Consider the following 24,745-nt stretch of genomic DNA (forward strand, 5'->3'; position numbering starts at 1 on the left):
ACCATTTATGGCGTTATATAAAGCTTTATTAAGATATCGATATTCATTTTGCCTATATATTGACCAATGAGGTTACTTAATGTGATAGCGACACATTACTTATTGTGACCACACGTTTTTAAATATATATACTTGATTTGATGATGTTGTATAAATTAGATGTGATTTGTTTTGTGTGTATTACTTGCATGATAAGAATCCTTTAAGAACGTAAATGGTACAGAATACCGACATGCAAACAAAACCGTTATTCTAACTCAAAAATTGAATATAGGTAAACCTAGAGACCGGTGAAAAATACAAGATCAAGACCAGGCGCTCAAGGAGGTTAAACATCTACTTCTGCCACGGCACCCGACATGTAAATTTAGTGTCGCATCCTACGACCTGCGACCAAGGGTGTTATACACATTTGTAAAACTAACCAGCATTGACACTGGTATTCGATATATACCGGTTATGGTAGGTATATTTTGCCATCCCCATATATGGACTAAGAAAAATACTTCACATAAGTGGAGGATAACTGTTGTTGTACACAGAACTCATACTGTAAGAACGTGACAAACTGGTAATATTGATTTCAACTAGATTCACATGGCGGATGTTCACAATGCTTCAGCGAGGTAGCACCATGAAGTCCGACATCATTTTAGCGCCATCCCAAAGAGACTGACACGAGCATTTTGCAGCATCCCAAAAGACACTCATTCACCACACAAATGTAACCCATACACAGGGAGGCCGAATTATCATAGCTGTTGATGAGATCTAAACAATATGAATCAAACCTAAACAAGTTGATGTAGAATACGATTGCCTTTCCGAAGAACATGATGTTATATTCTCTTTGTTAATGCATATTATGTTCGATTTTGAGGTAGAGTAACGGTTTCATTACAAGTTAATATTCTTTCCACGTGTGTGTAGCCTGAATGCTGAATATATTGGAAGTCATCTGAATATATATCATGTCTTATGTCAATTAGATGCTTGCGGGTTATCTCCTTATCAATTGTTAACAAGAGGTTGCCTGCATCAATCAAATTAAACAATAATAGGTTGTCAAACATGTTTTTCAATCAAATGAGTTGTCCATTGGTTTTGATATTGCTATCGTTTATTTGTTGTTTATGCCAATCAAATTGATTGTAAACAAGACATGTACGTTAAGAATACACTGCTATCGTGTTGAAAATCAAATTTATTATGTTCTCTAAGCAAATCATATTCTTTGTTGACTTGCTCTTTTTCAATCAAATTTAACAACATGTATTAACACTGTTAATAGGCTATGTACGACAATCAAATTAATTAATGTAAACTTTATTTATTTTGCAACAATTACAAAACAAGCTATATCAACGTTCATGTATATTGATCACTCTTGTTGGTCCGCATTGAAGCGCGCGAGGGATCATATTGGTAAAGGAAATTGGAGTACCCAAAGAAAATCAACGTGGTCAGACAGGTAATCCGGTACCTTCTCACGTTTAAACAGAGGATCAAACCTGGTCGTCTTCGTGATAGGCAAGTGTGTTGCCGACCACCTGTCGCTGTCTAATTTTGATGTAATATCGGTGTCAATGAAATTACCTTTGAAAGTTTCCTTTGTGGGAATCAATCGGGGTTTCTGTCCCAATTGTAATAATTCAATTTCAACATATTTTATTGACATAAGATGTAATTTTGTCAATAGGATTAGACATCAGGCATTGCCTATATTAGTCCTCTCCTTATATAATAGGTGGCAAACAAACATAAACATATATACACACATGAATTAAGATTAACAATGGTGCAACAAAAGGGGAGGCAACTCCTCAATGTGAAGACAAAGGTTTATTATACAAAAATGAGGTGAAACTCTAAAATGATTTTGGATGTTATTTTTTGATTGCTGAGTGCATCTATTTGGTCAAATTGAATTTATTCCCCCAACAGATACATGCCTTAAAGTCCATTTGTGTAACACAATAGCCATCCACAAATTGTAATAATTGCTGGTAGACCTTAAAAATCTTGAATATACCAATCACTACAGACTTTATTGAGTAGTTGCAACACGTTATGACAGTCACTTAATTTTTAACAGACTGTTTTTGCCCAAACAAGTAAGCTAAGAGCACCTGTAGCTGTCAAAATAATTACAATACTCGTGAATCAAATGTGTTCAAAACATGCTTATAGTATAGCCATTTGTACCCTGCATAATGAACCATAATCGTTTTGTAAATTGCATGTTATTATTTGTTAAATGCCAGCAGTGTACCGATTTATTTTTTTTTTATCTATTTATTCTTGGAATTTAAATGTGCTTATTGTTTGCTAGTTGATGTTGATAAAATCAGTAGAAATATTCTTTTCTTTTCTCGGTATGTATAAACCATTTTGATGAACGCATCTCAAATGAAAATGATATCATAATGAGAGTTTTCTTTAGAGAAATTAGACAATTGTCTATCGATATACATAGAGAGGATTGGCATTTTATTCATGTATTCTCGGATATTCAACGGCAACTGATCTTTTTATGGCCAAGAATGGAGTTGGCGATAGATAGTAGCGCATTGGAATCACAAAATAAATGGGTTTACAAAAATCTAACCGTTTGTGTATGATGTCACCAGAGCATGCATTTATTTTTTCGATCAGTCGTTTGATAGATACAATAAATAAACCAATGAAAAACGTTATTAAGTAAAACTTAATTGCCAAACCTCATTTATAATGATACGGAAAGTTGTTTACATCACACTTTATAAAATTTACCCGTTAGGAACTGTACCCTATCAATTACTGTATTGATATTTCTTAAATTTGTAAATCCCCTGTTGATAAATATTTGTTTGGCATACTGCTACTTAGGTGCAGTTCAAACTAATATTTTCTTGTGAATTGGTAATAGGAAATATATATGCATAAACATTCCTTTTTTGTTAGCATTGCTTGATATAAAAGCAAACTGGTATAATGAGCATTTTACAGTTTCCAGCTGAAAACCATGCCGTCGCGTATAATTTGTCTGAATAAATGCAACGCCATAACTGACGTGTTGTACAATGAGTATCTGATAAACTGTTTAAGGTTTACTTGATTGCTAACTGAAAAGCCCCCATTTAAAGTATAATGCTATTGTCTGATTTGTTCATGTTAATGTTTTATGCATGTGCTTGATTTTTCTATTTATGCCCAATCTTTTGAATGCTCACTAGATGTTCCGTACACAAACGATACTTTACATACGTTTGCCTGTTAGATTGACACCTTCTCATTGTAAGTAACCCTGTTTGCTGTTTTACTGTGAAATGTAAACGACTGAAATACGAAATTTTAATATGATTATTGAGGGCATTTTAGTACTTTTAAAAATAGTTTTGATATAGCAGTTTTTGCATAACATCTTTACGGATTTGTCGAAGACACACGAAATGAAACTTGTTTTTTATTCACAAATATTTTACGAAATTGTTTCATTTGAATGAATGTATTACACATGTTGAAGTCACTCGAAAGTCTTTTGATGTTCTCTTAATGCATGTTATATCAGAACTTGTATTTAAGGGAAGTAACTCAACTCCTTGTTTGTTACGGTTAGCACATGACCGAATAATTATATTGACAGTTTCGTACTTTTCAAACTCCACTTGAGGGGAAAGGCGATTGGTGTATGTTCATTTTACACCAGTGTGGCAGAAATGTCTAGGAATTCTGCAGGATCTAAAAACATTGGAGTGGAAATTCGATAGCCTTCCTCAAATAGGTTAGTCTGAATGACACGCTGTGTCGCTAATGTTTATCAAGAAGTCTTGGTATATAAGGATTTCCATTATTAAAAGTGCTTTGGAATTCTTTCGTATGTGTGATTATCAATATATAAATAGTTGGAATAATCAGAAAAATCATTGATAACTAATGTCTAGATGGAATAATCAGAACAAAATCATTGATAACTATGTCTAGATGGAATAATCAGAATAAAAACCATTGCTAGCTATGTCTAGATGGAATAATCAGGAAAAAATCATTGATAACTATGTCTAACTTCTCATATATGTTTCTTGTTGTATTCAGTAGAGAAGCCTATGACTTGTATTATTCAAAGAATTAAAATGTCTATGTCGATGTATATGGATTAAAAGGAATATTAAATCATTAAAGAATATGTCTGAGTCCTTCATGTATGTTTTGTTTTGTTTACTTTTTAGTATCTTTAAATCTATTTGCATAAATGTTTAGTAAGAAAAAGATATCGACATCATCCTAACGCAAATTCAGATATCAAACATTTTGCACAAAATGTTACCAAGGATAAGCAGATGTTTTGCACTTAACTGTAGGCCATATGATTAATTTTGTCAAAGCAGACGCGCAGATATTATTGATGTTTTTTTTTTCAAAATGAAACACAGGAAATTGTGAATTCATAGTATCATAAGTATTCCAAACGATTTCACGAGTAAAATTCAATAAATTCATTTACATTTTTTTGTATATATTGCTTAAAACAATAAACTAACGATGAACACTGGACTTTTAAGACTGTTTTACTTAATATTGCGTGTAGTCCGATGTGCTCTGTTGTCGGTGTTGCCCATGTTATACGCTACTGGTTGTTAATATCAGTGTTTATTGTAATACTATCTTTTTCTTATTGAAGCTTTCGTTTTTATGTTGTTTTTCTGTCGCGAAGCCTGCACATAGGATGTGGCGGCGTCAACAATGTTAAGGTTTTGCATTTAGCTCTGTATCGACAAAGCTAGAGCAACAAATCCATACTCATATATGTAACATGGGTAGTAGAGCCTACAATATACTTTGTAAAAACATAATTTTTAATGTTTTGCATTTAGCTCTTGCACATTAGGCTTTTTCTGACTAAATATTAAAGACAGAGCAACCAAACATAGGTTATGTATGTATCGTGGGAGTAAAGCTGAATAGGTTACACATTTTACTGCCATTTATACAATTTTTGGGATAAAAACCTCCAATTTCTGGATTGAGAGGAAAATCAATGAATCCCATTAGTCTCTTCAAAATACATCTTTGAGTACCCATGTAAAATGCGTATGTTGTTGACAAAGAGGGACAGGCGACACAGAAAATTCATTTATTTAAATAATTACATTGTATATATAACTTTATCCAAATAAGTTTTCTTGCATGTTATGAAAAGTCGCGAAAGCGATACCTTCGTGTTACGTCGGCCACGTCAACATGTCACTCAAATTTTGCGTTTAGATCCGTTGCTCAGAAGTCGCAAGTTGGTTTTATTTCATTTTGGTTTTAGCGGTTTAACGTCCTCGCAACAACCAGGGCCATCTGATGACGCTGTCAAACAGACACGTTTAGAGGAAAGCAAAGCACGGAAAGACAGAGTAGTGGAGAAAAAGAGGAAATATTATGTTTCCTCCTGCACGGGTTTCCAAGTTTTGCTTTTGGTTTGATCATAAAGTGGACATCTCAACGCAACCTTGATTTATGGAATGACATCAAAAGTTTTGGTCCGAGGACTGGAAATTAGGGATGCTTGGAATTTTGGACTTTCAATTTTTTTGTTAAGCTCCGTTTCTCAAACCAGTGCTATTCCAACCAAAAATTCCAACAACCTGGTAAACATTGCATTGAAGAACACATATAACAATATAGGATGTGATTGTGTTTAGGAGTTACACACTTCAGATTTTTTGCTTCTCAAATTGACGTGCAAATCAAAGTCAAGTTCGAACAAGTTATGTAATGACATACATGTATTTAAGTAATTTTAGAGAATTAATGACTTTGCGAATTTTTTTAACTTCCAATGCAACAATATTTTTATGGGCCAGAAAATGCCGTAAATCCTTTCTGGGACAACTTACGCATTTCAATAGATAGAGCATTAGGTATTTTTTCAAAACCTAGTAATTGGTGGTGATTTAAATGTAGATATGCTCAGAATTACACATTGACATACTTTATCTGACATAATTACGACATACAATTTTACCAATGTCATTTCAGAACCCAACTAGATTTTCCAAAGAATGACAGAGCCTTCTGGATCCAATCCTTTCATCCGACTCGTTAATAAGCACCGAGTCATCTGTAGTTAATATAGACAGAGATATCAGTGATCATGACTTTGAAATACTTTTGATACGAAACCGGTTTTCAAAAGGCATATTTAGCTTTACAGACTTTTTTTTTTACAAATTCAAACAGCTTGTATAGGATCATGAGTGCGAGGATGACCTTTCTTTATGTGACTCAGTTGATGTAGCTTGTGAAACCTTTACAAAAACATTTTTAGATTTTGAAAATACATCTACATTGTATTTCTTCTAAGCAGGTCAATGTGAGACCCAACGATAAACCTTGGACGAGCAAAAGTTATGCCCCTTTTCAAAAAGGGTGAAAGGCACTCTTCGACAATTTACCGGATGATATTATTATCCTCAGTAGGCAAAGATTTTGAGAGGGTTATTTCTATACATGTTCACAGTTATTTTATCATGAATTCTTTCTTTTAAGAACACCAGTCTGGTTTCATGCAATGTCATTCTACTGTTTATCAATTAATTGAAATATACCATAATGGTTGTATGGCATTAGAGACAAAAACAGCACACATTTCTTGTTTTTTTGTGTGTGACAGGGATAGGGTTTGGCATTTGGGTCTAATTGGAATCTTACGGTATTTTTGGAAACCTTTTATAATGGTTTGAAAATTTTCTCTTTCATAGAAACCAGAGAGTTTTCATTGCTGATTCGCGTTCTTCCATTGATTACGTTAAGGTAGGAGTGCCTCAGGGCTCTATGCTCGGTCCTTTACTTTTTTTTAGTATACAGTAATGATATCACTGAAATTGTAGGTTCTCCGTCTCGTCTTTTCTCCGGTGATACATCTATCATTGAAGCATCCTCTTTAATTAAATCAAGACTTACAATCACTTGATTCCTGGGCAAATCAGTGGCTAGTGTAACACTTCAGGTGTTTACATGTACTTATATAAAAGAAAAGTTCAACCGCATGTTCTTCAAACTAACTTCTTTAATGAGATGGCTCGTGGCGTTTAAGCATCTTTTCCCCCAGGCTGGTCAACTGGCAATAACTTCTAATATGAGGCTTTAGTTACGTGGCCGAAAATGAGTGCTAAGTGCAACATCGAGATGTTGTACTGTCTGCGTCCCTGGTCCACACTGCACTGTCCGTAGTCGTGGACATTGTCCCTTTTATAGTAGGTTGTTATGAAACCACTTATGAAACCATCACGTTTTCAACAAGAGAATTAACTTTTACATAAGTTAAGGAATGTTGACCTTGGTCCAAAATAGATGGTCATCCTGACTTAATGACGTTTGCCTAACGTGGCAGGACGTGCCTTATCTCTGAGAACACTATTTTAACATATGTGAACATTCTGACCGCCTTTGACCAACCTGTTTGACCAACCTGTAGTATATACATATTATAAAATATCTATGGCAATTATAATTAATAATTACAATTAACAACATTTATCACTTAAGTAAAATCAATTACGTAATAATATTACGTCATCAAGTCCATTGTGTTGCACTAGTAAGTTTTAACCCTAGTAAAACAGAAGTTTTGTTTATAACAAATTCTGCAAATACAAATGCCTAGCTTGACATCTTTATTGCGGATTTTTTTTTTTTAATTAACTGAGAAACATATGCACTAGTCTTTTTGATTTCAGTTGGAAATGATCTGATCATGTCGATTATATTTATAATTAAGTAATGAAGAAAATGAATGCACTCAGAAAGTTAATATATATTCTTGATAGGAAAACTTTGTTGATTTTTTTTTTATACTTTTATTTAGCAGTATTTGAATATGCCTACAAATGATTGGATGGGTGTACTCAGTATGAATCATAATTCCTTGAAAAGGCTCAAATAGAAGCACTACGCAACATTACCGATCTTCCGTCATATGTGAATATCACTGCTCTATATTTTGAAACATGTTTAGAAAACTTATCAGAAAGAAGGAAAAAGAGGAAACTGCAACTGTTATTTAAAATGAAAAATAGTATCACTTCCCAATTTCTGAATGACCTATTGTCACCTAGTGTTACTTTTAACAATCCTATATCCATTAGGAAAGAGAAATGATTTTACGGTTCCTAATTATAGATTAAACAGTAGTCGATCTTCCTATTTACCATCAACTTCACTTTCTCAAAACAGTTTAAACTTGGAAACAAGATCGTCTCCTTCTCTATCTACTTTTAAATCCCCAATTTCACATCAAATAAATCGCTAAAATGCACATTCTTTCTACAGTTTTCGAGGAAGAAAGTTAAAAAGTTTGCATACTAAGTTGTGGTACAAATGTAGTTATTTAAACTATGATCTTTTTAGAGAAAATCTAACTGAATCTTCTGAGTATTCTTGTGGAAATCCCTGTTGGAATGCCCATCATTTCTTCTTTACATGTCCTCATTATATTTTACAAAGACGTACCCTTTTCTCTAATTTCGAAAATTGAAATCATGAGCTTGTCACTCACTGCTCAAAGGAAATGAATATCTGCCATTAGATGTAAACACAAACATTTTAAGAAGTGTGCAAAATTATTTAAAAACAAACCAAATGTTTCGGTAATATGATATGATATGATATACATCTTTCTGAATTATTTGTTTTAAAAAAAGCAGTATTTACTTTATGCTATTTCTCAATTTATCAATTATGTATTGTGAAGAACACCTTAGTGTTGTTGTAATCACTTGTGCCTAATCCATTATGCTTTGGAAGCAAATGAAGTATGTTTGAATCAAACGTATACAATGTGCGCTTACTTTAAATTTATTATGCACACATAATTATCACATTCAAGTTTTTTTTTTCGTTTTTTTTTCTTTTTTTTTCGTTTTTTTTTTGTAAGTTTATTATTAAACTCGGATGCGCGGTCATTAAATTTATCCACTTACGAACTTAAGATAAAGTTACATTTTATTTTCATCAATTGGTTGAAACTCGAAAATAGTGTTTGCATGTTGTTTATTTGACACGTTGGATTCTAACTATATTATGAGCAGTGCCTTATCAATTTATATCATATAAACTTTTAGTTTTTACACTCGCATTTTGACTCCGAAATTCCCATTGCGTTTACATTAAAATCTTATTTTTGAATATCATACCATATACAGAGGATCTTGTCCAATTTAATTTATGAATATACATTGTATTATCGAAGATTGTGACGTTACGCCATGGATACGGATGTGTTTCAGGGAGCTCCATAGTTACGGGAGCGATTTCCGTCGATATTTACTGTTTCAGACCATAACTCTACCAATTGAATATACAATTGATCTAGTTTACATTTGAGATCCGATTTGTGCCTTTGAGATGATATTTTTGAGGAAACAATAGTAAAAATGTGAAGAAACAAAACTGGAAGTCCGATATGTTGAGTAATACATTTGTCTTTGTCCAACTGGCATTATTAAGTCCATAACTTCAAACTGAAAGCAGTTCAGTGCTTAAATGTTTTCTATGCAGCTTCCTCTGCTCTCTTCTACTGGCTTCGTTTATTAAGCTATTCCATCAGCTCTATTTTTAGCCTTCTTTTAATGCTGTTTTCTCAGCTAAACTTTATTGGTTTTCGTTTGTTGAAATGTTGTTTGAGCAAAAATGTTGTCTTCACATTTTGAATTATTATTTAAGTGTTTTAAAGGAGCTTGATTCTTTAATCTATGTTCGTTTAAACAATACGTGTAATTGATGAATTATGTACGTTTTAAAACCCCATACTCCCAAAGAAATGTATGTAAATGTTTAAGTTTTGACCTTTTTACAGTTTTTAGACTTAACATAAACCTGACCGACCTAGTTATCGCGAATCAAAAACTAGAAGCAAATGTGTATTTGTGAAAGTATACGGGAAATTCCTAAAAATAATAACTGGGTCCGACGGACCAAGTTTCTATGTAAATTAGTCCCACAATGCAACGGGCGGGTTATCAGTCAACACAAAATGGCGGAACGCTGAAAGTGTGGGCCTGCCAAAACGAAGATTTGTTAGCTTTTTTCGTATTCCACGAACATTGTCAACTTCACCAGTCTGAATTTTATCGATATTTTGTTGTATGCATATTGCTATGTTTTAAAATTAAGTATTTAGTTGTATGTTTTTTATATTGTTCAGTTATTCCGAGAATATGTTGCTCATATGTTCAAATGACAGCGTCATTAGATAAGTTCATGTATACTCGATATGTAAACAACGGCCATGTGTGTACTTTATCTGGAGTGTACGTGTCGTAGCCTAGTTTTCGGCTCCATGACAAATCTCGCGATGTATTTTTATACACTGATGTCGCAAGGAATGCCCCGGTCAAGCATCCAGTCCAACGGTCATTTTAATGTTAGGAGAGTGTGAACGAACATCCTTGATTGCCATTAATACATGACAATTGCGTGTAACTAGAATTTTAGGTTATTTGGAAGTATGCGGCGTTAATAACACAACAATATTCAGAACAAAAGTATAACTATATGTTTATAAAATCAACAACAGCAAAAAAAAAACTTATATATTCAACAACTGATATGATTTTCATCTGTCTGTGTCTTTACATCATGGAATCTTGTCTTAACGAATTTCTGCAGTGCTAACCCCGACAAATAGAAGACAAACTGCAGTATGCTCTCTATGAGAAGGAGGTAGCAGTACCACATGGGGCTGTGTTCCTCCATTAGTACTCCCAGTATGATGGGGTTGATCATACTGCCCATTGCACCTGTCAGGATGAACAAGGACGAAATTCGTCCGGTCACGGGTAAAAACACATCTTCTGTCCATGTGAATATTATGGGATATATGATAGAAAGAGACAGGCCAACCAGAGGAGGTGCAATCCACACCCCGGCGTGAAACACGTTATCAGCACTTAGCGTTATTACAATCATCGCTAATATTAACATAAAACAATTGACACCCATCAGCTTCACGTGATCTAACATCCTCACGGTAAATATGTTGATGAAATGCCCCACACCTATAGAGCCAAAATATAGAGATGTAGCTAAAGACCCGTGTGTCTTCGTCCATCGTACCTGCTCAACACAGAAAGCGGAAAGAAATTCCACGAACGTTTCTTCTAGTCCCGTATAAAGGGCTGATAGAGTACTCATGTTGATTAGAACTACAAGCTTTACTGACAGGGGAATGGGATTATTTGATCTTTTTCTGTCTTCGCATCCATGGCGGATAAAATCGCAAGGCATTCGTATATACATTAATAAGAATGGTAGAGAAACCACGAACGCCACTACACCAGATATTCCATAAGCTATCTGCACACGAGATGTTTCGTATTCTTCGGAATGTTCTGTTGACATAGACACCTCCAACGAATTTGTATCGCTCACGAATTCCAAACTTGAATTAGTGTATGAAATATTAGATAAATTGCTATATTTAAGAGTCGTGGAATGTAACTCCTGATATTTGACTGTTGAAGTCAATAGAACAACACTAGAATTGGGAGATTGGATGGTTGGTGTATTAAAGGTGTTTCTCTGGGCTAGAAATGGCGCTGTGATTAGAGGGGAAACAATCCCACCTGCTGCAAAACCAAAATGAAGAGCCTGCATGAACGACTGACTGGTCTTTTTATTCCATATCGATACCATCTCTGCACAGCTGACTGCAATAAGAAAAATGACAAAATTATAGAATTGGACAAAGATTCGGTTAATTAGCGATATCAATATAGTGTGAGAAACATAACAGATAAGCCATCTAAATTCCCTGCTGAAAAAGACTAGATAATGATTGCGCCAATTAAATCGACAGTCCATTTTTTTCTATTGCAATGCTGTTGGTGAGCAAATTCATCACTGAAATGATTGGTTGAAATTTCATAATGCCCTAAAATCTGACGGGACAAAAATGTGTACGTTTACAATACATATTCGATATGAATGCGTGTCACAATTATCCTAATACGTACAGGTGTGTTCAGTTCTTGGTAGAATGTACAACGTATTCCTACTACGCGACAGTTATCAGATTACCTATTGGGTTGACAAAGCTTCAATATCTATATCTGTGTTACTATCTAGCATTACCACTGTATAGCAATATCAAACATTGATGGCATTCATGTACGCTATGAATGTCATTGTACCATAATCGAAGTTTTTTTTCTGTTAAGTCGTAATTGTAAGGTTTGATGTCATTAATTTTTCCGGAAAGAATACACAAAAAGAACAGTTTACCTCTATTTCTCCTCCCATTTTGTTTAAAACTGTCAACAAGCTAAAAGTGTCACATAGATGACGGGAGCTGGAATTAAACAAGGATACCTGTGTCTATACAGCCCTGGAAGATCCCCACTAGAAACTGCATTGCCAGCATCCCTATATAGTGAGTACACCACGGGACGAGAGAGATAGTTCCTGACAAGCCGATCAGGAATAACCACATCTGTAAAAACTTATTAAGGCGATCGTACAGAACACCACTCAATAGCGAGCCCGCCATGTAGCCAGCACATAGTGACGTCACATAGAAGGCGGCCGTTTCCAGTGTGACACCTGTGATCAGTTCCAAGTCGAGAAGGGATGGTCCCACCTGACCCAGCATCCATCCCTGTAATATACATACAATATGTCAAAAAGCAGACATTACTTCACTTCCGGTCAAAAACAATATCCAACTGCTAGTACAGGTACCTGTGTGTAAACGAATCTGTACCTTGCTCAAAACCAATAAACGTGGACAAAGCTTGAACGAAATTAGACATGCAAGTTCGTATTTAAATAAAATTATGAATAAAGCAATATCTCCTACTTGACTTTTCATACTTTATAAAGTATTACTGATGTATCGTCGACCTCGTATTGTAATTTGCCAATCCCACTTAATAGCCCGGATGTTGTAATATTTTGAATGTAGCTATATAGCTATTATTAGCTATATCTATATTTATCAGCTACTTCCCCAATAGATAAAACAAACTACGGTTGACATCGGTCACATCTTATCAGTAGCGCAAAATTTGGTTTGGAAAAAAAGTATTCTACAAAGACGCACACGATATTAGCATCATTCAGTACAAATTACATACAGTAGTGAATGTCAATGCATAACCGATTCCAAGGGAGTTTAGTTAGTTAAATGCATTTTCGTTTTAAAATCACAAATGTAGGTCCCGATATCAAATTATATGTCTAGTCAATAAGCTCAAAAGGTCCACCAACTATAAATGTATTTTACAAACATAAAAATACACTACACACAGCTAAATACAATACACACAGCTAAATACACTTCACACAGCTAAATACACTACACACAGCTAAATACACTACACACAGCTAAATACACTACACATAGCTAAATACACTACACACAGCTAAATACACTACACACAGCTAAATACACTACACACAGTTAAATACACTACATATAGCTAAATACACTACACACAGCTAAATACACTTCACACAGCTAAATACACTACACACAGCTAAATACACTACACATAGCTAAATACACTACACAGCTAAATACACTACACACAGTTAAATACACTACACACAGCTAAATACACTACACATCGCTAAATACACTACACACAGCTAAATACACTACACACAGCTAAATACACTACACATAGCTAAATACACTACACACAGCTAAATACACTACACACAGCTAAATACACTACACACAGTTAAATACACTACATATAGCTAAATACACTACACACAGCTAAATACACTTCACACAGCTAAATACACTACACACAGCTAAATACACTACACATAGCTAAATACACTACACAGCTAAATACACTACACACAGTTAAATACACTACACACAGCTAAATACACTACACATCGCTAAATACACTACACACAGCTAAATACACTACATATAGCTTAATACTCTACACCACTACCGACCGTGGAAAATGTATTATATGATCCAAAGGATGAAAAATAAAGTTACAAAAGAGCAAAAATGATTTGATATCAATCAGATGAAAGATGTCGGACACTTACAAAATATTGTTTAACGACGTTTTGTAACTCTATAGGTGCACGCCTAATAACGCGTAATTAAATTCATTTAAGTAATATTATGAAAATACATTACAAATTTACATATTTGAGTAAAACGAAATTTACTTACCAAAATAAAGAAAGACAAAACAAGACACACACTGTAGAGGAATTTATGTCGAAAGTTTGGATCCGATTTGAACTTTGAATGAAAATTGTTTATTCTTGTACAAAAAAGTATTTCTGGTCCATATTCAACACTTCCGGTACGTTTTTCAGCGTTTGCATCGATATGACTGTTCGCATTGACGTCCTTCTGTGTCCGATGCTCGGCGAGAACACCATTTCCGTTACCGTTTGAATCAAGTAGACACGTGAATTCCACGTGATGGTTATCAATGCTGTCCTCTTGGTCCAGAACACCATGCTGACTATTAACGACACGGGCCAAACTACCCAATTCACTGGCGGAACTATTTCTCAGCATTTTCCTGTATAATAGATAGACACAGTGGTTAATATATAGGTCAGGAACAATTCAAAGTTGTAGAAATGGCATAGCTAACAGTAACGGCTTTGTAACGCAGTTCAAAGATAAGGCCTACAATCTGACACGTGCATTTAGAAGTAGTACGACAAGCTACCTTATATGATAGTTAAACGTCCATCAAAATAACTTGAATTGTTAAAATATATTTTGGAACTTGGAATAAAATTTTGTTAAACTTTGGTGAGTTTGAAAGGTGAGCTAGAGTATATTCTATTTGTATGATAATTATAAAAAGAAAAGAAAAGAAAAGAAGAAAAATGTGTTTATTGTATTTGAATATGTAAGAATACCCGTATCACTTGTTGTTAGTTTTGGAACGTTGTAGACAGTAAACACACAATCATTTAGACAAACTAACAATAGCATATTAAAGGCAACAACTTATATAACCACCGTTTCGAGTGGTATTATCTTCGTGTTTTGTTGCTTTATAGATTTTTTTAAATTTACGAATAAATCTACATATAAAATCCAAGCGTTGTTTGTTAACCTTATCCGTCTGTGTGTCTCTTCTGAGTCTGAAAATTACAACCTACAAATTGTCGATTAGCCATACAAAAACCCACAAAAACAAAACCAACACTGGATAGTACAAAACCTCATACAAGTAAATATTTCCTTTAAACATTTTATCCAATAACTTATACCGATCTTATACATAATAACTGATCTTAGATATTATCCTACACATGTGTCCATTTTGGAGCAGAGCCATAGTCTTTTCATGTGAACTCAACTGTAGTATTGAAGGGTAACGGCGAATCTCGGTCAGTAAACCCCTACATTCAGAGTTAAAGGATTATACGAAAGAAAATCAACCGAATTGCATATTTTAGGATGAATTTGTTTTCAAAATACAAAATGTAGATACAACATATGCTTCATAGCAAGCTTGATGATAGCACATGACAATGTAATTAAAACACGGGATTAATTGTGATGTTCGTTAAAAAGACAATAACAGTTGTTAGTATATATATATAATAAATTATTAACCGGATTTGACCTAGATTTGTATGGCGGGTGTTGTGGACGAAGCAGAAGACGAGTACCTTCCGATTCAGTTCATTTATTACTTTAAACCTTACGGTGTATCAGCACATCTATCTACGAGTGTATACATGACCTCCACTTCTAGATTTTGTTCATATCTTGTCCTCGATTTGTCGATTTTGAGTGTGAAGTATGGTTTCCTTTTTATGTCTGTATTCTCTCTTGTTTTTGCTGATGTCACGTGTAGCTTTATAATTGTTTCCACAATTATGTAGACAATATTTCTTCATTATCTCACTGCTTTGACATCCAATTTAAACAAAATCCCGACCTTCATCATTCTTACATTTCCTTAAGCGATATGAAGTTAGAAGTTTTCAATGCTTGTTGGTATGCGTAGTGGTTACGTTATCACCATCCCAACTCTCACTTGAGATTGTGACTCGGAGTTGACCTAGAAACAGAAGACGCTTTCTCTCCCGGAACACGTGGTCTTATTTCCATTGTACTCTTTCAGTTGTATCCATGCAAATATATCTTTTTGTTTATCATTCGATTTAGAGTGTTTTTTTATAACGGTATGTCGGTAATAATAATTTATTTATTTTTTGCTTTGATTTGTTTTTTTTAATTGGGGTTTGTTGATATATATATTTTATTCACTTGTTTGTTTTCTGATTTAGCATTAACAATCAAAACACGTTTAGCATTGCTATAACGAATATGCATACCTAGAAGGGAGTAAAAACCTTTTTCATAATTATGACTACACATTGAGATTTGGTATATTATCGGTGTAAAGATTAATGGGCAATTTGTCACGGCTGTCATGAGTACAATGCTCTAGGGAACTGCCTAGCTCACAAAGGTCAGTTATTGGACTTTAAACGGGCCACTATGCCCGTGGAGTGTTTTCTTAGGGTCGTAATTGACGCCGAATATGCACATATCAACCCATTATATCATTTATTGCATATATCTATCAAATACATGGATGGATTTTTAAGGATATTTAGATCGACTTATCTACACATTCTATCATGTAATATTATCGCATCATAAATATCGCATAAAAGGACTATTGTGACGTCATCGATAAAATATGTCATATTTTTGTCCTGATGGTGAAAACGTACTATTCTATTCGATATACGGCTAGCGTTACAGGTAAATAATTTGAGGGAATACTTCTACACTGATTTTACGAAACATAGAATCACACCCGTGTCCATGCCAAATTGAATATCATTACCGAACGAGCTCAATAATCTGATGAAGGTGTGTGACATCTTAAATGATCGAATTCGTTTAATTAATTCAGTATATTTACATTCAGCTTGCTTGAAAGAATTGGTGAAAATTGTTTTCATTTTTCATAACAACATTAGACTCATCACGGTGTGTAGTAATTTTGGGGACCGCGTTACTACGGTTAGTACTCTCCGCCGTCGGATTTCTTCTTCTTCTCCTGTTCTTTTAAATAAACACGATCCATGTAATATTTGCATAAATCCAATGTTATGATTTTCTTAATGTTCAAAACATAAAAATAATTCCAAAAATCTCGGAGTATAAATGTTGTAGATGGAACTACATTTTGTCTGTGTTGATGATGTTATGACGGTTGACGCAAGACTATGCCAAGAACTGTCTGACACTTTCCCGCGAAAACGGTTGTTATCTATTTGACGTCACTCCCAGGTAAAAACATAAAAAAAATGCATTTATTTTTATCATTGTGTGCTTTAACCGATAAAATCAAATATAAACACAATGTAAATATAAGAAATGAAATGTATTCCGCGATACATGGAATATGCCCAGAAGCTAATGTTGTTATGACCTCATGAATGTTGAATAAAAATAATTTTCAATCCTTAAATGACACGTACAGTTATGTAAGATCATTTACACATCATTCATGTGTTCAGTTTCGTTTAATGTCCCGCCATTCTATATTTAAATATTTGTTTATGTCGTTTTTTCCCTACTCACTTGTGTATCTTCTGAATAATCATTTCAAGTAGTGTAGATTGTTATGAAACCTACTCGTTATGGGTCATTATTTCCAATTTTGGTGATACTGGAGCACTCTAGATCTGGTACTGATAATACCCTATCGAAGTCACGGTTCATTGCACTATACTACGCTATGTAAACTGGAAGTGTCTTTACTCCGATTAAGGGGCACATAACTCTAAATATCCAATATGGCGACTTTTTGTGGATAGGTTATGGGCGGCGGAAAGGGCAAAAAACGATTAAAACCAAATTAATGTAAAAATTAAAACTAATAGACATCTTTTCCAAATCAACATATGTCGTAGAAAAATTAAAATGTACAAAACCAAACCACGAATACTAAACCAAAAGATACAAAACCGAATCAGTTGACAAACAGAAATCAATATAGACACGTTTGCAGCATATACAAACTGACGTGCAATGGCATTGTGGTTTATTCTACGTCACCACTTTATGTGCACAGTAATATTCCCGCGCTAAAACAACATGGCAGATAATGGGGGGGGGGGGGGGGGGGGGGGCGTTTAAATTTGCCGCTTACCCTATCACTGACGTCATCAAGTTCAAATACCGGAACAGCCGAAATTTCCAGAAGGAATAATATAGTCCCTGATGACGTTATTAATACCAAGCACATAAGATCGTTTTTGTACAAATTTGGCTTTTGTTTTAAATTTCATATACGTTTGTAGGTATCGTCAAATTGTTCACAATCGCATAATTTCTGATTGTTTAAAATCGAAACCGTTTTTTTTTTTTTTTTTTGCGCAATGATATACAGTTAACATTTAGAAGTGATGCGGCGTTGAACGGGCATTGCCCAGGACAGACTCGATTCCTCGGAAACACTTATAAATGTTTCTATGGACTGGATTTACGTTATTTTAAGAAAAATATCAGCTCTTAAATTCTAAATGAAAGTCGTCTTGACAGTAGGGGAAAACGATTCCAAGGATATTTCGTTCGAAACAGATTCCAGTCTAACCGGTCAACTCAGTGTCGCTAACTTAGCAGACGATTTTCAACTTCACAGGGGCTCGATTTTGTAAGGTAGGCCTTTGACATCAGTGAATAACCACAAAACTAAAATCCAGTAGGCTTATGCCTACACATACACAACAGGAAACCATGTCGATACTCCCGATATTTATACAAGATTTTTTTTTATAAATACTTTTCTTTTATTGTTTCGGAACGAGCCCCTGTGAGTGTGACGTCATTGACAATTTGATAATATTTCGTATAGATCTAGAATAACGCTTATAATAATTTCGTGTTGACTACATTTTTCTCATTATAAAATAATACTCACATAACTTGTGACGTTACTTTAAATGCTAGCATTCCAAAGCTCTCTAGGCCGAATGTAACTGGCGGCCATTGTTTAACCTACAACACCTGGAGCTGTATTCCTACACTGACCGAATCACTGTAAATTGTAGTATACAGTCTCATGAATACAATTTGGTTTACTAACGACATATAGACAAATGCAACACAGAATGTAAATATATGTATATATGCATATATCCAGAAACATATAAAACAAAATGAAATTTGAGTTGTGCATGTGCGGTTACATACATAATGACACACGTGCGACTAAATCTAAATTAATCCGACATTTTGTATAGCAGATTAATGTTAACCGCTAGTTCAATTTACTGAATTGATACTTAAGTGAAGGGGTGACAGCTTGCATTATTTCGTCAGTATTAATATACATCATATATGGAATGTTTAACATTTGCATACATGTAACTCTATATGAAAATAATTATCATTGTATAACAACAGCTGTATACATAACAATCGGTATGGCAAGTCTGATATGCCACATCTGAGTGAAATATATGTTCGATTCCATTACAGAGAGGTGCATCACCTGTTCCTTCAGGGAAAAAAATTCAGTAGTGATAAGATATAATGAAATACGTATATTTGATGAGAAAAACATCCAACACACAGAAAGATGTGAAAATTGTTCACAACATGAAAAAGACAATTTGCTGATAGAAAATTCAATCGTACTCTCAAAATTTGGTAGCGTTTGTCGATGTAGTATACAGTTATTGTATGGGTGTGAGGGAAATAGCACTTTTATTGTCCCCCGAGACATTAACTATTTCCCGAGGCGAAGCCTCGTGAAATAGTTAATTTCAAGGGGGACAATAAAAGTGCTATTTCCAGAAATAACAATAATGTTTTATTATAGTACCCACATTTAAATTATTCCAATTTGTTCAAGACTAGTAATAAAAGCAAAAGCAATGTCTGTTTCAATCATCAAACTTTAATGTAAATTTAAAATCAACAACAACAACAACAACAACAACAAAAAACAAACAAAACAACAACAAAACAAAAATAAAAACAAAACAAAAAGCATTATCTGTTGTGTGTTAGCGTTGTCGTTGTCGTTGTCTTTCAGAAACAATCCTCTCCAACGCGTCTTCATCCAGATTATATAATCCTGTAGATGAAGCCATTTTCCGAAATGTTCCTGTAGCGCTTACGTTTTCGAAAGAGTTTTCGGACTTTATTCTCATACAAGGGATGGCGGTAGAGACGATCCGAAGCAAATCAGAATGAACAAAGCAAAACAAAATCCGCGAAAATATTAATGCGCTCATTCCGGGTAAATAGCACTTTCGACTATTAACCTGATAAATAGCATTTTTGGAGGGTGTATTTCAAATAGCATTTCTATTGTCTACCTTTTATATAGAGTAAAATATGGAAAGGTGTACATGTAATAATATCACTTATCGTAAAAATAGTGATGACGTAGAATAAACCACAACGCCAGGTTTAGATGTCTTGATTGTGACGCAACCGTGTCAATTGATTTCCGTTTGTCATCTGATTAGAATTTGTATCTATTGGTTTTGTTTTCGTGTCTATTGTTTTGGTATTGAACATTAATTATTCCATGACATATGTTGATTTGGAAAAGATGTGTATTAGTTTTAATTCTTACGTTGATCTGGTTTTAATCGGTTTTTGCCCTTTCCGCCTCCCGTGTTATACAATGCTACATGTATATAAACAATTAACTTTTACCATCAGAATTCCCTATCTTAAATTACCCAGTATATCCTTTATTTAATAATGTCTCCAAAAAATTCCAAACCAGATATACCAGTTTGCTATAAGTATTTATAGAAATAAACCATGTTTAATTTAAATACCGCTAAGAATGGGTCATCGACGGGGACTATTGTCTCGATCCAATACTATTTTGACATCTGCTAGGTCTAGTTTAGGTACCTTAGTCGCCCTCCTAAGCTATGCGAACACGTTAGGCCCTTCTCATCGACGATGAGTCCTATTTAAGCATTGAACTGCTTTCATTTGGAAATTATGGGCTGATGAATGCCAACTGGACAAAGGCAAATTTAATGAAGCGCGCTAGCGCTTCATGTTGAATTTGCCTTTGTCCAGTTGGCATTCATCAGCCCATAACTTCCAAATGAAAGCAGTTCAATGCTTATATTTACATTTGACAACGAATTTGAAAGACTATATCCAGGAATTTTACTCTGATAATGAATTAACAAATTATTATCGTCAAAGACGCAACCGCCTTTTGAACAGCCATCTTTCGTTATCGCCGACGTTACAATTTATGACGTCACTATAATAATGACGTCATAATAAAGATTTGGAAGTTATGGACTCATAACTTCCAAGTGAGCTTGGGAAAGTTATATAGTGGCGCTGCAGTGTAAATGTAAATTTGATGTAACAGTTGTTTGATGTCCTAACATCACTGACGAGTCCTAGAAGGACAAAACAGATATATGATGTCCCTAACATCACTGACGAGTCCTAGAAGGACAAAACATATGTGTGGTGTCCCTAACATCACTGACGAGTCCTAGAAGGACAAAACAGATGTGTGGTGTCCCTAACATCACTGACGAGTCCTTGAAGGACGAGACAGCTGTATTATATTCCTAACATCACTGACAAGTCCTAGAAGGAAAAAACAGATATATGATGTCCCTAACATCACTGACGAGTCCAAGAAGGACAAAACAGATGTGTGGTGTCCCTAACATCACTGACGGGTCCTAGAAGGACAAAACAGCTGTATGATGTCCCTAACATCACTGACCAGTCCTAGAAGGACAAAACAGCTGTATGATGTCCCTAACATCACTGACGAGTCCTAGAAGTACGACACAGCTGTATGGTGTCCCTAACATCACTGACGAGTCCCTAGAAGGACCAAACTGATATATGATGTCCCTAACATCACTGACGAGTCCTAGAAGGACAAAACAGATGTGTGGTGTCCCTAACATCACTGACGAGTCCTAGAAGGACAAAACAGCTGTATGATGTCCCTAACATCACTGACGAGTCCTAGAAGGACAAAACAGATGTGTGGGGTCCCTAACATCACTGACGGGTCCTTGAAGGACGAGACAGCTGTATTATATTCCTAACATCACTGAAAAGTCCTAGAAGGAAAAAACAGATATATGATGTCCCTAACATCACTGAACGGTCCTTGAATGACAAAACAGATATAAAATGTCCCTAACATCACTGACGGGTCCTTCAAGGAAGAAACAGTTGTATGGTGTCCCTTACATCACTGACGTTATGTCACTAAAATCAGTAACGGGTCTTTAAAGGACAAACACCTGTATGGTGTCCCTAACATTATTGACGAGTCCTTGAAGGACGAAACAGCTGTGTGTTGAAGATTCTTTTTTCAACAATTTGTATTGAAAGGTGTCAATGTCTTGTATGCTTTTACTCAACAATATAAACACATTACTCTATTTTATAGTTGGCAAGATCAGCCAGAATCTGCATAAGGTTCTTACATGTAAACACATTGTTATGTATCAGGTAGATTAGATAGGTAAATAAACTGAACATCTTTTTAAAAGTCACGTGTGCTGTTATGCAAACTCACCTTTTAGACGAATCTGAACCTCGCCTGTCTGTCGGCGTGTTGAGATGGCAGACGTCAATTCAAACAGGGTACTGGTCAGTGTATCTCCGGAAGCCAGGGTTTGCTCCTAATGACATACTATTAGAATATCAACAGTGTGTATTATGTTTTTGATAGCGTCTATATCGATATGACCTCCTGTCAATACGATCTGTCGATAGGTACAGTGTACATGCTAAATGGTTAACCAGCTATCCAAGTTAAAGACAGTAGCGGCCGCGCTGGGCGATAGGATCTTCCATTGTAAACAGACCATTCAGATATGCATTCGTACAATAGAGGTTTGATAATATTGTGCAATTTTAACAACATACACCTAATGTAGGCCGCTTGTAATTTCTCCTTAAGTGTCACCACACACATACACGCATATAGAGTACGTACGAACCGCCCGACTGCATACTCACTCAAACATTTACGAAATACATTCAAGACGCTATTACACACATACATGTTGTATGTTGTACCTTTAGTATTAATTTTTTGTGTGTGTGTTAATATTTGTATATATCTATATACCGACATGCTAATTGAAGTATCGATAAAATCTATTCTACCTATGGTATTGCCATCTAATATTACAACTTTAATTTGGACTTTTAAACACATATGTCAAATGTCGGAAAAACTTAACAGTTGAGCATATTTTTATATACTTATGTATACTTACTTGTCGTGTGTGTAACTCTACATCCTAATGCGATAAAGTTTGTTCCAAAGATCCATTATCTGTTTAGGATTGAAGCCTATGTCAACCACTACTTGGGGACTTAGACATGTATGTCAACACAGGTGCTTGACACGTTCCTGTGACCTAGAATGAAATATTAACCCCAAATCCGACCCCAGATAACTTATTCAGGGACGTGTCAAACTCCTGTGTATAGATTACCCGTCTCGTGCACTGAAAGGTCGAAAGGCCTTAACATCGGCCGCTAATGGCGAGTAAACCGTGTCAAGAGCATCCCTGACTGTGTATGACACAGACGTTCATAGTAATATATGAATGCCCTCTAAACTTTATACTTAGTATCAGAATTCTTGTGAGGAGCCTTGTTCGTATCCGAAACGTATCGGACATGGGACGATAATTGAAGCAATGTCGGAAAAAAATGAAATAAATAAATAAAATTTCAACAGAAGATCTCCTCGAAGTTACAATGGCTCTCTTTCTTACGGGCATGCAGTAGTATGTACAGAGTATTCACAATTAAAAATCACATCAGGTGATATGTTCATTTGAAACTTTAACGACGTAATTACAGCTTAAACATGTTTATAAACATAATATTTACATACATTACAAGCTTTATATATCCTGGTGTATTTCTATCACTGAAAAGGATACTTCTATTACTATGTCATGCCCTATACGTGCTGGTGGTATACGTGGGTATATAAAGTACCTGGTGCGTCTTAAAGTGGTATGGAAGAACAGAAAGGTCGACGGTAAACATGGTTTTATAAGGCAATCTTTAAAAATGTCTTGGTTTGCTGTAACCCGACCAGGGTTTTTACATATGGGTAGGTAGGTAGTGCTGATTCAGTTCTGAAAACAGATTTTCAACCTTCAATACAAAAACAAACCAGAATATAAACTGTTTGGAAATTATTATTTATTTTGTGATCTTAAACAAAAGAAATACACGCCTAACGTATTTAGGTTTTCGAGACGTATAATGGTATTTTCAAATTTACAAAGCAAAGTCTGGACATAAATATCCGGAACGGTCAAGAGATTAGAAAAAAAGGTTTTATTTTTCACAATGAAATTTTCTGAGAAGGCGCATTTTTTGTGGGTTGGGCGAGTCGCTCCAAACCAACTATATTTTTATTTTGGCCTAAGAAGTATTTATTTATTGCCTAATTGGCTGCCATAACTATATCTATATCTATAAGGTGTCCGCATGTTTATAGTGTCGTATCACTGTATTAATGTCATACAATCACTCCTAGAATGCTATCTCCCAAGAAAAAAGATCTCCAATCGAAGTCAGACCTACGTTTTGAGTACAGCTTGTCTGAGTTATTCACCCTGCGTGAGAAATATTTTCATCTTCATCTATTGTTGAACGTCATCGCGGCAGCGCGCTCGGCATTTGACTGTAACATTTTTGTGGAGCAATTTCGAAGTAATGACCTTTCCATGCTCTCATTGTTGAATA

General features: G+C 34.9%; 1 protein-coding gene across 3 annotated transcripts; it reads right to left on the reverse strand.

The window, feature by feature from the left end:
* Positions 1-10,499: 10,499 nt before the first annotated feature.
* LOC117332486 (sodium-dependent glucose transporter 1-like) lies at positions 10,500-23,541 on the reverse strand. Of its 3 annotated transcripts, none has more exons than XM_033891410.1 (5): positions 23,251-23,541; positions 22,542-22,647; positions 14,171-14,531; positions 12,337-12,622; positions 10,500-11,675 (listed from the first exon to the last, which is right to left on the reverse strand). In XM_033891410.1, exons 3-5 carry the CDS (start codon positions 14,525-14,527, stop codon positions 10,564-10,566), a joined length of 1,755 nt encoding a protein of 584 aa, XP_033747301.1. In that variant the 5' UTR covers positions 14,528-14,531; positions 22,542-22,647; positions 23,251-23,541; the 3' UTR covers positions 10,500-10,563. The 3 variants fall into 3 exon arrangements, with proteins under 3 accessions (XP_033747301.1, XP_033747302.1, XP_033747300.1); XM_033891411.1 differs by having other exon boundaries at positions 22,542-22,658; XM_033891409.1 differs by lacking the exons at positions 22,542-22,647; positions 23,251-23,541 and adding an exon at positions 18,921-19,031.
* Positions 23,542-24,745: the final 1,204 nt, after the last annotated feature.

Source organism: Pecten maximus, chromosome 8 (genome assembly GCF_902652985.1).
Source record: "Pecten maximus chromosome 8, xPecMax1.1, whole genome shotgun sequence".
NCBI classification, from domain to species: domain Eukaryota; kingdom Metazoa; phylum Mollusca; class Bivalvia; order Pectinida; family Pectinidae; genus Pecten; species Pecten maximus.

What these genes read in the sequence shown, in the direction of transcription:
- LOC117332486 (XM_033891409.1), bottom strand. Translation starts at nt 18,952, where the DNA reads ATGCTAGCATTTAAAGTAACGTCACAAGTTAT. An exon ending in TTTTGTCTTTCTTTATTTTG is followed by an intron (nt 12,623 to 14,170) that starts GTAAGTAAATTT and finishes TGTATATTACAG; the next exon opens with GGATGGATGCTGGGTCAGGT. An exon ending in CCAGGGCTGTATAGACACAG is followed by an intron (nt 11,676 to 12,336) that starts GTATCCTTGTTT and finishes TTCTTATTGCAG; the next exon opens with TCAGCTGTGCAGAGATGGTA.